The sequence below is a fragment of the Heterocephalus glaber genome, unplaced genomic scaffold (assembly GCF_053883595.1).
Source record: "Heterocephalus glaber isolate CG9 unplaced genomic scaffold, H.glaber_assembly_v1.0 deba00001606, whole genome shotgun sequence".
Classification (NCBI taxonomy): Eukaryota; Metazoa; Chordata; class Mammalia; order Rodentia; family Bathyergidae; genus Heterocephalus; species Heterocephalus glaber.
The window spans coordinates 42,254,603-42,267,618 of record NW_028258377.1 but is presented as its reverse complement, the minus strand read 5'-3'; the positions used below and the strand labels follow the sequence as shown (position 1 = coordinate 42,267,618).

General features: G+C 50.5%; 1 protein-coding gene and 1 long non-coding RNA gene across 6 annotated transcripts in view; one reads left to right on the top strand and one right to left on the bottom strand.

Annotated features, from left to right (window-relative positions):
- Nucleotides 1-9,184, top strand: part of Gfpt2 (glutamine--fructose-6-phosphate transaminase 2) — a 51,294-nt gene extending 42,110 nt beyond the window's left edge. For 2 of the 4 annotated variants that reach the window (XM_087195006.1, XM_087195009.1), the window contains exons 18-19: nucleotides 1,708-1,869; nucleotides 5,375-9,184. In XM_087195006.1, the coding sequence (XP_087051132.1) occupies nucleotides 1,708-1,869; nucleotides 5,375-5,431 (219 nt within the window). In that variant the 3' untranslated portion in view covers nucleotides 5,432-9,184. Of the gene's footprint in view, nucleotides 1-1,707; nucleotides 1,870-3,271; nucleotides 4,154-5,374 lie in introns of those variants that run through there. The other 2 variants (XR_015444885.1, XM_087195008.1) reach the window with 2 other exon arrangements.
- Nucleotides 3,073-12,944, bottom strand: LOC147823043 (uncharacterized). Of its 2 annotated transcripts, none has more exons than XR_015444886.1 (3): nucleotides 12,797-12,944; nucleotides 11,826-11,983; nucleotides 3,073-3,486 (listed from the first exon to the last, which is right to left on the bottom strand). It is a non-coding gene; the product is annotated as an uncharacterized LOC147823043 (long non-coding RNA). The 2 variants fall into 2 exon arrangements; XR_015444887.1 differs by lacking the exon at nucleotides 12,797-12,944 and adding an exon at nucleotides 12,655-12,790.
- Between the last annotated feature and the right edge of the window lie 72 nt (nucleotides 12,945-13,016).

The following is a 13,016-nucleotide window of genomic DNA, read 5'->3' as shown; positions in this document are numbered from 1 at the left end:
AACACGATTAACGGGTCAATTTGAAGACCGCCAGGTGTCCCTGTTCTAAAGACCTGAAGAAAAATCACTGATTAGGAGTCTGAGGATCATTGTTTTCCTCTTTGTCCTCCTTTCTGGAATAGTTCACTCTAGTAGTGCATACCTCAGCCATTTAAAGGGGGACTTTCTTTTAGAAGCAACAATGTTGGGGAAAGGGAAAAAACAAAAAAAATGGCTTTACAAAGGGCAATTTTTCAAAGTAAACTAATCTCCAACCAGGTGGCATAAGACAAAATGATGTGGGCATTGCCACTGTTACCTAGCTGCAAACTGGGGCGTTCCCCCAGGCTTGATGATTCTCTAGAGCAGCTCAGAGAACTCAGGAAAGTGCTCTGCTTCCTATTACAGTTTGATTGTAAGGATACCAGTCAGGCGCTAAACGTGAAGCTTCTGTGTCCTCAGGATGAGTCATCCTCCTGGTGTAGCACCTGAGAGCTCACCTGAGCTTCTGGCTCCAGTGCCCATGTTTTATTGGGGTTTCATTAAGTAAGCATGACTGATTAGATCATTGGCTTTTGTTTGAACTTGATCTCCAGTTCTCCCTCTGACTTCAGGGCCCAAGGTCCCAATCCAGTAATCACATGGTGAACTTTCTGACACGCTGATCCCCCACACTGAAACTGTCCTTGGACTCATTGTGAATCTTCTCACCAGCATAGACTCAGGTGTTGGCTGAGGGGCCCACCAGGAGACAAAGATGCTTCTATCTTTCAGGAAAGTCCAGAAGATTACAGTCTCTCTCCCAGGCAGCAGGGACAAAGACTAGCCAGATTCTTTTTTTTTTTTTTTTTTTTGGTACCAGGGATTGAACTCAGGACCTTGCGTTTGCAAGGCAGGCGCCGGAACCACTGAGCTAAATCCCCGGCCCTAGCCAGATTCTTTATTGTACAGTAGCTCCCTGACACAGAAGGCCAGAGCCCTCCAGCTCCATCTTGGGCTGGCTCATGAAGTTACAGGTAGCTGAAACACAGTAAGCTGCTCAAGCCAGGGGCCGCCACACCTGACTCAGCATGGTGGTCAGACCGCACCGTTCCCCCTGCCGAAAACCCTCCTGCAGCCCCCCATCCAACTGCAGTGCCCCACGAGCCTGTGTCACCTGTTCCTCTCCTCCTGCCATGCCGAGTTCCACCACCCCACTCTCCCCGTGTCCTATTCATGCCGAGCTCGTTCCGGCTCGGAGCCTTTGTGTGCTGGGTGTTTCTCTGCCCAGAATGCTCTTGCACAGTCAGAGAGTCAGCTTCTCATCACTGAGGTCTCAAGCCAGACATCTCCTTTCTGAGGAGCCTTCCTCAGTCACACTGCCTCTTTTATTGCCCCGTGGCATTTTCCTAAGATTCATCTTCGTGTCCTGGTCTGCTTATGGGTCTGTTTCCCATCACTAGATGGTGAGCCCATTGGGGTCAGGAGGGCTGCCTGGCCCTTTGCAAGGCATCCTGAGGCCACTCAACAAATGGGTGCAGAACGGTGTGGGTAGGTGCCAGTCATCTTACCAGGAAGGACAGGAGTGCACCACGAAGCATCACGTGCTTTGTCCCTTACATGAATCATGAATTGCACCTTCACTCATAATTCCAACAATTGCACTAATGCTGGTTCCAAAAACTGCAATGTGGAAACAGCTCCTTCTTTCAGAACTTACCTATTTGCAAACGTATTTCTCTACCCTAGGGTCGCCCGATTATACTGTGCTGCAAGGATGACACTGAGAGTTCTAAGTTTGCATACAAAACCATCGAGCTGCCCCACACCGTGGACTGCCTGCAGGGCATCCTGAGCGTGATCCCGCTGCAGCTTCTCTCTTTCCACCTGGCTGTGCTCCGAGGATATGATGTAAGTCTGAGCACTGCGCCCGCATGCCGAAGAGGAGAACACAGCCCTGAGCTCCTTCTAAAATACACTTCTCACTTTAACTGACACATGGGTGTATGTGCCTACGGGGTAGAGCGATGTTTCAGCACACATACGTGGCGTGCAATGCCAGTTCCCTTTTCTTTACGTATCTATTTAGAGCAGTCTTTGGAGGAATAATCTCACTGCAAGTAACTTTCTTTAAAGTAGCTTATATCCCAACAACAGCTGAGAACTGCAAAAAGGCGGAGGAGACCACATCATTAAATTATAACCTCATCACCCAGAGGCAATGTTAGTTAACAAAGTGAATATTTTATTCATCTTTTCCTGTTCATGCGAGCTTTTAAAAAACATTTCTCAATATTATATCAAGTATAAAATTTTCTTTCTTTTATTTTTTTCACATTTACGCACTTGCTATATGCAACATTTAATCATTGCATATTTCATTTATAATCTCATAACGTGATTTTCCTACCAGTTATTCTGCTAGTCTGTTACTATTTAATTTTTTCCAGTTTTTCATCTTCATAAATAACACTGCAGTGGACATCTTTGTACATACACCTTGGTCCCACGATTAAGATTTGTCCTTCATCTAGCTAATCAGACAACATTTTGAGATTTTTCATATATATTGCCAAATTATGTTCCAGAAAAGAACCACTTAGGATCTTATGTAAGAACACATACTTCACTGTGCAAAGAAATAAACATTTAATTACAATTCTATTAGAGATGCTTTCTAAAACATGTAACAAAGCCCACAGTAGAACAAATACCTGAATGTGTACATAGCGTCCAGAACTGACATTTGCTACCACTTTGTCATACTTGTTTCATCTCCTCTTAAAATATAAAGAAAGTAATTCATTGCAGGTAAAGTTGAATCCCAATTTATCACCCATTCCCAATCATATTTCCTTCCCAATTTCCACCCTAAAAATAACAAGTTTCGTGAAATTTGTGTGTATTCTTCAAAAATGTGTATTTATTTATTTATTTATTTATTTGGCAGTGCCTGGGGCCAGACCCAGGGGCTCATGCCTGCTAGGCAAGTGTTCTACCACTCAGCTACACGCTCACCCCTGAAGAGTTCTAACGGCACACACCAAGCTAGCTGTTTTTAAACGCGTGGGTCATAGTCTTTTAGGTGTTAGTTATACAACACGACACACTAGGTGCACACTAAATGTTTATTCAATGAACTAAGCATTATAGAATGCAATGAAGCTTCTAGGAGGAATTCACTTCCAAGACGTGAGTGTCAAGGCAACTCGAGGTTGGAGGGGACTGGGAACACCTGTTTTCTTGGTAAGAGCCATTGCGGTGTAGCACGGAATGACCATTGGTGGGGTCCTGAGCAGCTCCTTTCTTTCAGGTTGACTTCCCCAGAAATCTGGCCAAGTCTGTCACTGTGGAATGAGGAGAATCGTGACCATTAGTCTGTTCGAGACCTGTCACGCAGCGGATGCCACAGGGGAAAGTGAGCACTCCTGGTGCCGCGTGTTCCCAGTAGAGCTTGACAGCTGCGATGTGCCTTGTACCCAAGTGCTTTTGCTTACAGCAAATACTGTCTCTGTGTCCTGAAGTCGCCTGAGGAGAAGAGGATTATTGTTTACACACGGGGGTCAGAGCAGACTTTCCCACTGCTGTGCAATAGATATATGGCTCTCTCAGAGTAACTGTGAACCTTTTAAACCAACACTAGTTAGTTTTAAAAAACGAAGTATTTATAATGACGACTGTATAGCTTAAGTTATTTTTCTATATGTGGCTTTCTGTAGCCACGGTAATACCCAGACTCTTCACCTCAGCTACCCACTGCACTGGCTCTGGGTTCGCTCCTGGTGAGTGGCCTTCATCGCAGATTGAGCACAAGGGATTGACCATCTGGACTTCTTCGCCCTTCCCTCCTCCCTGGGCTGCTCCTGGCTCTGTCCTCTGATGTCAGTGAAGCCCTCCAGCCATCTTCCTCTGCCCTCCCTAAGTCTAGTTGACATTTCAGCTTCCTCCAATACTTTTTTCTGTTTTAGGGCCCAAATCCGACCAACTGTCTGACTTAGGTTGAATCAGACAATGGTTCTTTATAAGCCCAAGCAGCATTTTGGTCCCTGCTCCCCTACCCATATTAGATATTAGAACAGCTTGAAAAGTCCCATGCAGGAGGGCAGTTTCAAGTGGGCTACCCTGGTCTCTATTCAAAAGCGCGCACAATCAAAGTACTATGCAATTTTAAGACAATAAAGACAGTACATTTGCATGTGTGTTTATATTCTGGATTTGGTTAACCACATTCTTTTTGTACACTTTAGATATTGAGGACTTCCAAGGATCTAGGCAGGGTGTGGTTGGAAAAGCCCTGTTTGTTAGTGCCACAAATGGATGTGGTTTGATGTGTCTCACAGGGATTCAAGTGTTGAAAACTGGTATGGAGGGAAATTCTAGGGCCCAAGTATCAATTTGACTTAGGACTTTTTACTTTACAGTATAGCCAAAGTACTTTACATCCAGTAGAAATCATATACATACAGTCAATATGATATTCAATAAATTACATGAGATATTCAACATTTTATTATAAAACACCTTTGTGATCGATGATTTTGTCCAGTTGTAGGCAAATGTCGTGTTACGAGCATGCTCTAGGTAGGCTGGCTGTTTGTTAGGTATATTAAATGCATTTTCAACTTACAGTGCTTTCAACGTGTGGTAGATTTACCCAGTCACAGTCCCACTGTAAACTGAGGAACACCTGCACTCATTTCTGTTCTGGAAGAGGCAGACAGAGGTGTAGGTCTGGCAGATAGGGGGCCCTCGCACAGCCCTTGAGTGCTCCCCAAAATCCCACCTCGGGCCCCAGGTGATGCTGGCCACGAACAGGAGTTCCCTGCCCTTCCACCCAAACACCATCTGTAGCGTGCTGGCAGGAACCCAGGAACTGTGGTGGCTTTCCTAGACCTCCATCTTGTCCTCAGCAACTAACAAGGCAACAGCTAGACCACCTCTATCTTCCTGATCAAACCATGGTCGATGTAACTCCTAAGGTTAGGAAACTGTTTACAAGCTAGCCATGTTTATCTGGTCAAGACCCAGAAAAATTATCTGAACCTCACAGCCAAGAAACACTGGTGATCTTGAGCTTTGTGCTAATCATTCCCCTCACTTTTCTTTGTAGTTCTACCTGTGTGCCTATCCTCAGTAATATTTACTTGGCCCTCGTGGGTTCTGCATCCACATCCGTGGATTCAACCAACCACAGATCGAAAATATTTGAAAAAAATCTCAGAAAAAACCCCAAAACTTGAAGCTATTATACAAGTAGTGCGCTGAATCCACATGAATGAAGTGATATGTAGGCACTGTACTAGGTATAATGTCATCTAGACATGATTTAAGGTAGGAGTATGTTGCTAGTTTATGTGCAAATGCTATGTTGTTTTACATAAGGGGCTTCAGCAGCCACTGATTTTGGTATCCACAGGGGTTCCTGGATCCAATCCTCTGGATACCAAGGCAGGACTGTATTGCCTATTTGTGAAAATGGAGGGCCAGCACACACCGCCCCTGCTGGACGGAGGCTACAGGAGGAGGTGAGGGGCTGGGTCTCCAGGGCGCCATCTGACTCCCACTTCTCTGGGCGCAGACAAGGCCCTTTCTAGGGAAGTTGTGGGCAAGGCCACCAGAGGACCCTGGAGACACGGGGCTCAGCATGGCTGGACACCTGGCGGGCCTGAGGTTGGAGCAGGGACTGGGCCGCAACAGAAATACGGCCAGGGAGAGGCTGCTCTGCGCCCTCTGCTTCTGAGTGTGCCGTGGCCCACCTCCCGCTCGGAGCAAAGCTGAGAATTGCGCAGTGATGTGTGTGTCCTCACCACAGCCCGACGAAGGAGCTCCTGAGCACACACAGGAGCGGGCAATGCTGAGAACCTTGTCCCCACTCTCCGGGACACTCGCTTGGTGTCGGTGATCACAGTCTACTTCTTGGGTCACACTGCTGCAGAATGGCTCAGCTGCCCTCCATCTGGAGCAGAGCTGTTATCTGGATGGCCTTCATCATCCTCCCAGGGATTCCATCTCATCTCATACACTGAGGTCCTGTCTCCTATCTGTGTCTTTTTTCTGGGTCCCCTTTTCTTGTTTTGATGGGACTTACACCCTTCTGAGGAAAGGTGCTTGACAGGTGCTGTGGTCTGAATGTCCTCACCAACACGCATGTTGAAATTTACTTCCCGTTGTCAAGTATTAGAAGGGTAGAAACTCAATCCAACTGTAGTATTTAGAGGTTCAAGAAAGCCATAAGAATGGGGCCGTAATCCAACAGGAGGTAACTTTATAAAAGGAAGAAAGACCTAAGCCAGGATGTCCTGTTTCTCCCACCATGTGGTTCTCTGCATGGCTCTGGGAAGAGTCCACACCAGCAAGGACTTCACTAGATCAGCAGCCCAATCTTGAACTTCCAGCATTCAGAACCTCAGTTCATTCAGCCTGCTGTGACAAAATACAATGTCACTAACTAGGCAATATAAAAATAAACAATGTATTTGTTGCTATTTTGGAAGTTGGGAAGCCCAAGATCAAGGAACCTGAGGAGCTGGTGCCAGGGGAGGACCACTTCCAGGTTCACACATGGAGGTCTTCTTTTGTGTCCTCTCACATAGTGGCAAAACGAGGGAGCTTGCTGGGCCTCTTTTATAAGGGCACCAACCCCGTTCACGAGGGCTCCACCTTCATGGCTTAATCACCCTCTAAAGGCCCCACTTCCAATGCCATCATAGTGAAGGTTAGGATTTCAACATACAAATTGGGGGTGCAGGAACAAACACTGAGACCACAGAAGAACGTACAGTTTTTTAAAAGCTTGTGGGTCTGGAAATGACTTTATTACACTTCCAAGGGTCTACCTAAATATAGAATTCTAGGTCAAAAAAATTTTCCCTTCCAAGTTTTAAAGGGAAGACCAGTATCATCTCATTCCCAGTGTTGCTGTTGAGGAGTCCAAAGTCACTCTGAGGAGTCCTTGTCGGTGACCATTTATCTCCTATTTGTTCCTTGTGTTCTAAAACATCACGTGGTGCCTCAGGGCTCTTGTCGTTGAGAGCTGACTTCAGCCAGTAACTCATGCCCTTCCCCAGAATACTCTTACAGTCACCATCTCTGCCGTGGAGTTCTGTTTCTCTGGCCTCTCTAGAATGCCTGTTAGAAGTTGAAGCCCTGGATTGACCTGTGCATTTGTCCTTCCTTTTGTCTATCATGTTGTCTACTAATTGTGAAACTTATTCCATTTTATCTCCCAACCTATCACTAAGATTTTTCATTTCTCCCAACATAATTTCCCAGAGCCCTTTGATTTGAATATAGAAGTATTTTATAACACGGTTTTAAAAATTAAAGGCTATCCTACCATCACATTTGGCTTTTATCTCACGCACTTTTTCCGTTCTGGGGCACCACATGCCTGTCTCCTTGGGCTCCTCTCGGCTGTGAGTTTCTCACCTTCCCTGCTTTGCTTGACCTTGACAGTGCTAGGAGTACTGGCGGTATTTTGTGCAGTGTCCCTCGGCTGGGTTTGTGTGATGCTTTTCTCGAGGTTAGAATGGGTTTTTAGGAGGAAGACCACAAGAAAAGAGCCATTGTCATCACTTTAACCCCAGGATACACACTAGCAACAAGTCTGGCCACTCTGCCACCGAGCTTGATCATCTCTGAGGCGGTGTGCCAAGTTTCCCTATGACACAGGTACCCAACCTACTTCTGTACTATTTTGTTGCTCAGATAGTTCTCGCTCTGGTTACTGGAGGCTTTCAGTTGCCTTCTGTGTCTGACATACTCCCATCATTGTGTGTGCTTGTGTGGTTTGGGGGTATTTTTTTTTTGTTTTTTCCGGTACTGGGGATCAAACTCAGGACCTTGTGCTTGCGTGGCAGGCGCCGGAACCACTGAGCTAAATCCCCGGCCCAATGTGCTTGTGTGTACTTCCTTCCTTGCACTACAGTGAACTCCAGGTTCATCTTGTATATCTCCTGTCCCAGCCCTAGTGTCAGCCGTTCTCCGGGGACCCCTGGTTGCATTTATTGGAGAATGGCATTAGAAACCAAGATCTGAGCTCTGGGTGTGCTTGCTGTGCTGACATCATGGTTTCTAGGCCGCCTCAGCTGAGAGCAAGGACATACATGTGCATCCCGAGCCCTCTTCGAGGATGTGAATTTTTTTCATTCTCTCTGAAACCACCAGTGATAGACGTTTTCATTAGAAATTTCCTTCTCCACACATAACCTGTTTCCTTTAACATGCAGTTCTCTGCCTGATGACCTTAGTTGTCTTTGCCACGTGCATTTGGGCTAAGAATTTCTGCTAAGACTCCAGGTGGGCTGATCACAAGTTCTGAGCACACGGTGGGCTTGTTGATGCCTAGACTCACTGTGGGGAAATTTGGGAGTGCTCTAAGGGCTGTGGATGATGTCAGTATGTCAGGCCTTCTCTTTAGGGCTACTCAGACTTCCAGAAGAGAGCTTTCTGGTCCCTTGTCTGGGAGTGAAGAGTCCGGCTGCTGGCGCTCTGGAGATGCGCGGAGGAGAGCAGAGGGCCATTCCACACTCCACTGTACAGCCCCTGCACAACACTGCTTCTGTGAGGCACTCATGCCTCCACTGTGCCCCAGCTGAGACACCCGCTTCTTATGGTGGCCAAAGAATAATCCCCTAGACTTCTGCCTTTGCCAGCCAATTGTCCTTCTCCTGCTGTGTCCTCCTGTGAGCCCTAGTGCCCAGACCAGCTGACTGGAACAGGAGTGCCAGCCCCACACACAGGACTCAAACTCAATCTGTGACAGAAGGCCACTCCCACCCCCTGAATGGTGGAGGAGCAGGTGACACAGGTGGGAGGCTACCCCCAGCACGAGCACGAGCACGAGCACGCTGGCAGAGAAACGCAGGCAACGACGGAGAGGACACCAGTGGCTTCAAAGGCTCTAGGCCTGGCTCATGAGCCTGCCCTGCCCTCCCAACAAATGTGCCGGGCTGGGCAGACTGTTGGGGTGGCCCTGCAGCTTCATCAGGAGATGCCGTGTTAAGAGGGTGGAAACTTATCTCGATCACATGTTGAGTTGTGGGACCCCTGGACAGTGACTGTCTCCAGGCGGCTTTAAGGCAAACACGCGCATACTCCCCGTCTCTTCCCATGGGATACCTTGGGCCGCACCCCCAGGACTTGGCCAGCAAGAAGCCCATCACCCGATGCAGCCCCTCCACACTGCACTTACAGGACTGAGTCAAAATCAACCGTTTTTCCTGGTTGTGTGTGTATGTGTGTGGTTTTTGTTTTTTGTGGTGTTGGGGATCAAACCCAGGGCCTCATCCATGTAGGCAAGTGCTCTACCACTGGGTTACACCCCCAACCAGAAACCTCTTTTCCTTATAAAGTAGTCTATTCAAGGATTTTGTTATAGCCACACACAAAAAATGGACTAATACTTGTCCTCCTTGGTTTAAGGGCAAGTTGGCTTCCTACAACACACACCTGAAGCGTTCTGACTTATACTCCTCCGCACATCTCTGGCCCTGGTAAAGGCTGAGAAGGCAAACGGGTTAGGAGAGCGGGCAGGGTGAGAGGAGAGGGTGTGGAGAGCAGCCCGAGGAGACTCCCCGTCCCTGCAGCCGTGGTCTCCACTGGGACTGCCTGCCCAGCTCCTAGGCATCTTAGCGCAGCATCCCCACTGGCTAGGACTGAGTGCATCTCCCACAGAACTAAGGAGCAGATCCCCTGCCCCAGCACAGCTGATAAGCACAGAGCCGGACTGGAACCCTAGGCCAGTCATGGGTAGATGGGACCTGGACCCGAGGAGAGCAACCATCCTGCAGCCGTACCTGCAGCTGGCCTCTGGACAAGCCCTGGGTCTCTGTCCACGTGTTGCCTCAACGCCAGCCCAGGGAGCTCACGTTCAGCCTCCTCCTGCCTCCTGTGCCCTCTTCGGCCTGGTAAAGAGGCCAGCGTGGGCAGGGAGGTGGGCAGGGGAAGGAGAGGCACAAACAGGCAAAAGGGAGGCTGAAGGTTTCGGGAGGAGGGGCTGGGCACGTGGCTTCATCACGGCGGGTCCACAGCCAGGGGCCACAGGGCTGAGAGTGAGCACCAGGAAAGGAGCAGGAAGGCAGTGGCTGGGTAGCGAGTTGGAACAGGAGTTCCTCTGGGTGGCCGGGGGGCAGCGCAGGGCAGAGTGCCTCGTTCCAGAAATCACGCCAGGTCTTCAGCTCCCTCCCACTCCTCGTCTGCCTTGCCTGGCCCGTGCCCCACCTCTCACTAAGATCGGACAATTTCAACCCTCCCTTATCTCAAGTTTGTTTAAATATAATTCACGTACATTCAGGGTCATGGTTCCGAGTTCTGACAAATACAGAGTCATATAACCATCACCACAAAACCGTAAAACCATCACTGCTCAAAATTCCCTCGTGGTCTGTGGTAGTCACCTCCTCAGCTAAATTGGCCTCTCATAACCAATGATTAAATTTCCCCAGACATTTTTTTCCAGACTGTCTCACAAACAGAATCACAGAGGGTAGTCTCCTGATTGGCATCTATCACTTAGCACACTGCTTCTGATGCTTAGGCATGTTGTGCACTTGCCAGCAGGTGACAGCCCACCGTATGGATGCACCAGGGTTTGTTTATCCATTCCCTGGATAGTGGTCATAGGAATAAGCTTCTGGCTTTTGACTCTTTTGAATACAGATGGTATAAACATTCACATGGATAAATATCCAGGAACAGGCTTACTGGTGCTGGCTGGTGTACATGCAACCTTATCAGAAACTGCCAGACTCTTTACAAAGGGGCTACCACACTGTGCTTTCCCAGCATGCCTGAGGGCTCCGATGGCTGCACGACATCACCAGCACTTGCTACTGTTTTTAGGGCAGCCATCCAAGAAGGTACCTTGTGGTGGCTCATGACAGATCCGTCTGTAATTCCCCAGTGTCGTGGAACTATTTCAGAACCAGTTCCTTCTTCTCACACCTATTGCCACAGCCCCAGATCAGGTCTGTTTCTCTCACAGAAATAGCGCCTAGCCTTGTGCCCCTGAGCCCCTTGTCCCTCAAATCTTACGTGTTCTAGTGGCCCTTCCGAAGTGAACCCTTAACTGCATCACCGAGCCCCTGGCTTAGTGCACTTCAGCAGCTGTCCTCATCCCCACAGCAAGGTTTCCAACTTGAGATGCCTCCAGGGGGCGGGGGCGGCAAGGAGGGAGCAGCAAAGCTGCAGGCAGCCTGACCACTGCCCTTCAGGAATGTAGGCCCCAAGTCGCCAGACCTAACTAATAAAGAGAAGCCAACAATGGAGGGTTTTGCTTGTTTGAGCTAAGTCTCCTGGTTTTTAAATCACGGCAGTTAAGTGAAAGCAATAAAATAAAAAAACCCCAAGACACCTTTAGGCTGAATAAGGCTTATCAGTGTGCTGAAGCCAATCCCGGACCTCCCCCCACCCCCGGCTAGCAATACCAATCCTCCTCAAGGCCTCACACCAACGACCCCCCCCCCCCTCCAGCGAGTCTAGGGGACCTGTGGTTCAGACCACAGGACACTGGTGCTCATTTCTGAACCTCTGGGCCTGAGGGGCCTTGCTGCCTCACTCACAGGCCAAGCATTTTTCTGGCGGCTCCCAGCCTTAGCTGAGGGTTTGCCCTTCAGGCCTCAACTGTTTCCCCACCTGGGAGGTGTCAGTCGCGGGCATGAGTCCCAACTGCTTCACACTTTTGACAGGGTCTTTTCAGGATTCTTTGCGCTTTTCCAAGCCACGGACCCGTCCCTCCCCCATCATGCAGCCTCGGCTCTGTGGCCATAAAGGTACATCATCTTTCAAATACCAGAAAAAAGCAGTGTCTCCAGAATGAACAGAAGCAGTGTGGAATATGTCCAGGAGTGACTTTTTCTGTTACTCACCTTGTGTGGGATGAGTGCCACGAAGTCAGGCTTGTGCCCTTCCTAATCTGAGGGGAAGCACTCATGAATGCTTCTTGGTGAAACCACTGCTCGACAGCCAGGCTTTTTACTAGTTCCCCGTAATGGCAACTGCTGGTGCTCTGCTTCCTCTTGTGCACCTGAGGTAGGTTGCAGGGAAGGCTGGGGTGAGGTTCACGGGCAGGCAGGAGCCCAGCAGTTGGACCTTCCTCAGTGCTGGCCCCACTCCCGAGCTCGACTTTTAAGCAGGGACGAGCCATACTCGACTTTAGTAAACTCCCTCTGGTGGCCAAGGTTGGGATGGCCAAAGAGAGACATCCTGGGGGATCCCTTCTGCGACCGCGACCCCAGCGACCGGACCGCATCGGCCTCCCGTCCCGGGGACCTAGGCCGGGCTTGCTGGCCCCCTCAAACCCAGCCACACCCTCCACACCACCGGGCCTTTGAGCGACCTCCCGGCGGTCGGGTCCTGCTCCTCCCCTCCACCCTGGTCCTTCCGAGGCCTCTGGCATCGGGCGATCCACTCTGGCAAAGTCGCCAGTCCGCAAAGCCCAGCCCCACCCACCCCAGGCACAGCTCTGAGCTGTTCCCCAAGGTGTCAGCCTCCCTGCCGCACTTCCAGCTTCACTATCCGAATGCAGATCTGTCGACACTCAAAACCCCGACCTCCGGCAACATCCCCCGGGCCTGTGGGAAGCGGAGCCGAGGGCCTTCGGGCCGCAGCAGGTGCTCCAAGCCCGAGGGGCCCTGGCACCGCGCCCCCCGTCCCGCCGTCTCTCCGCACCCCTCCCCGCACGACTTCGGGCCGCACCCTGCAGAGCCCCCGCGCGCCCGGCCGGGCTTCTCCTCGGGCCTCCTTCGGCCTCGCCTCTCCGGGCACAGCGCGCCGGGCTCCGCTCGGCCCCAAGCCTCCCTCCTCGGCCCGGGCTCCTCGCCTCTCCGCGAGCGTGCACCTGCAGCCCGGACGCCGACTCCCGGGCCCGCCGGGGGCCCGCTCGGCTTTCCGGGCGGCGCTCGCGTCCCCGGCGGCTGCCAACTCGCTCGCCCAGCCACGCGGCCCACACGGCGCAGCCGCCGGCCAGACCCGAACCCCGCGCGCCCCGCTCCGCCCCGCCCCTCCCGCACCGCCCTCCGCGGCCCGCCCCTTGTAGCGATTGGCCGCCGCAGCCAGGC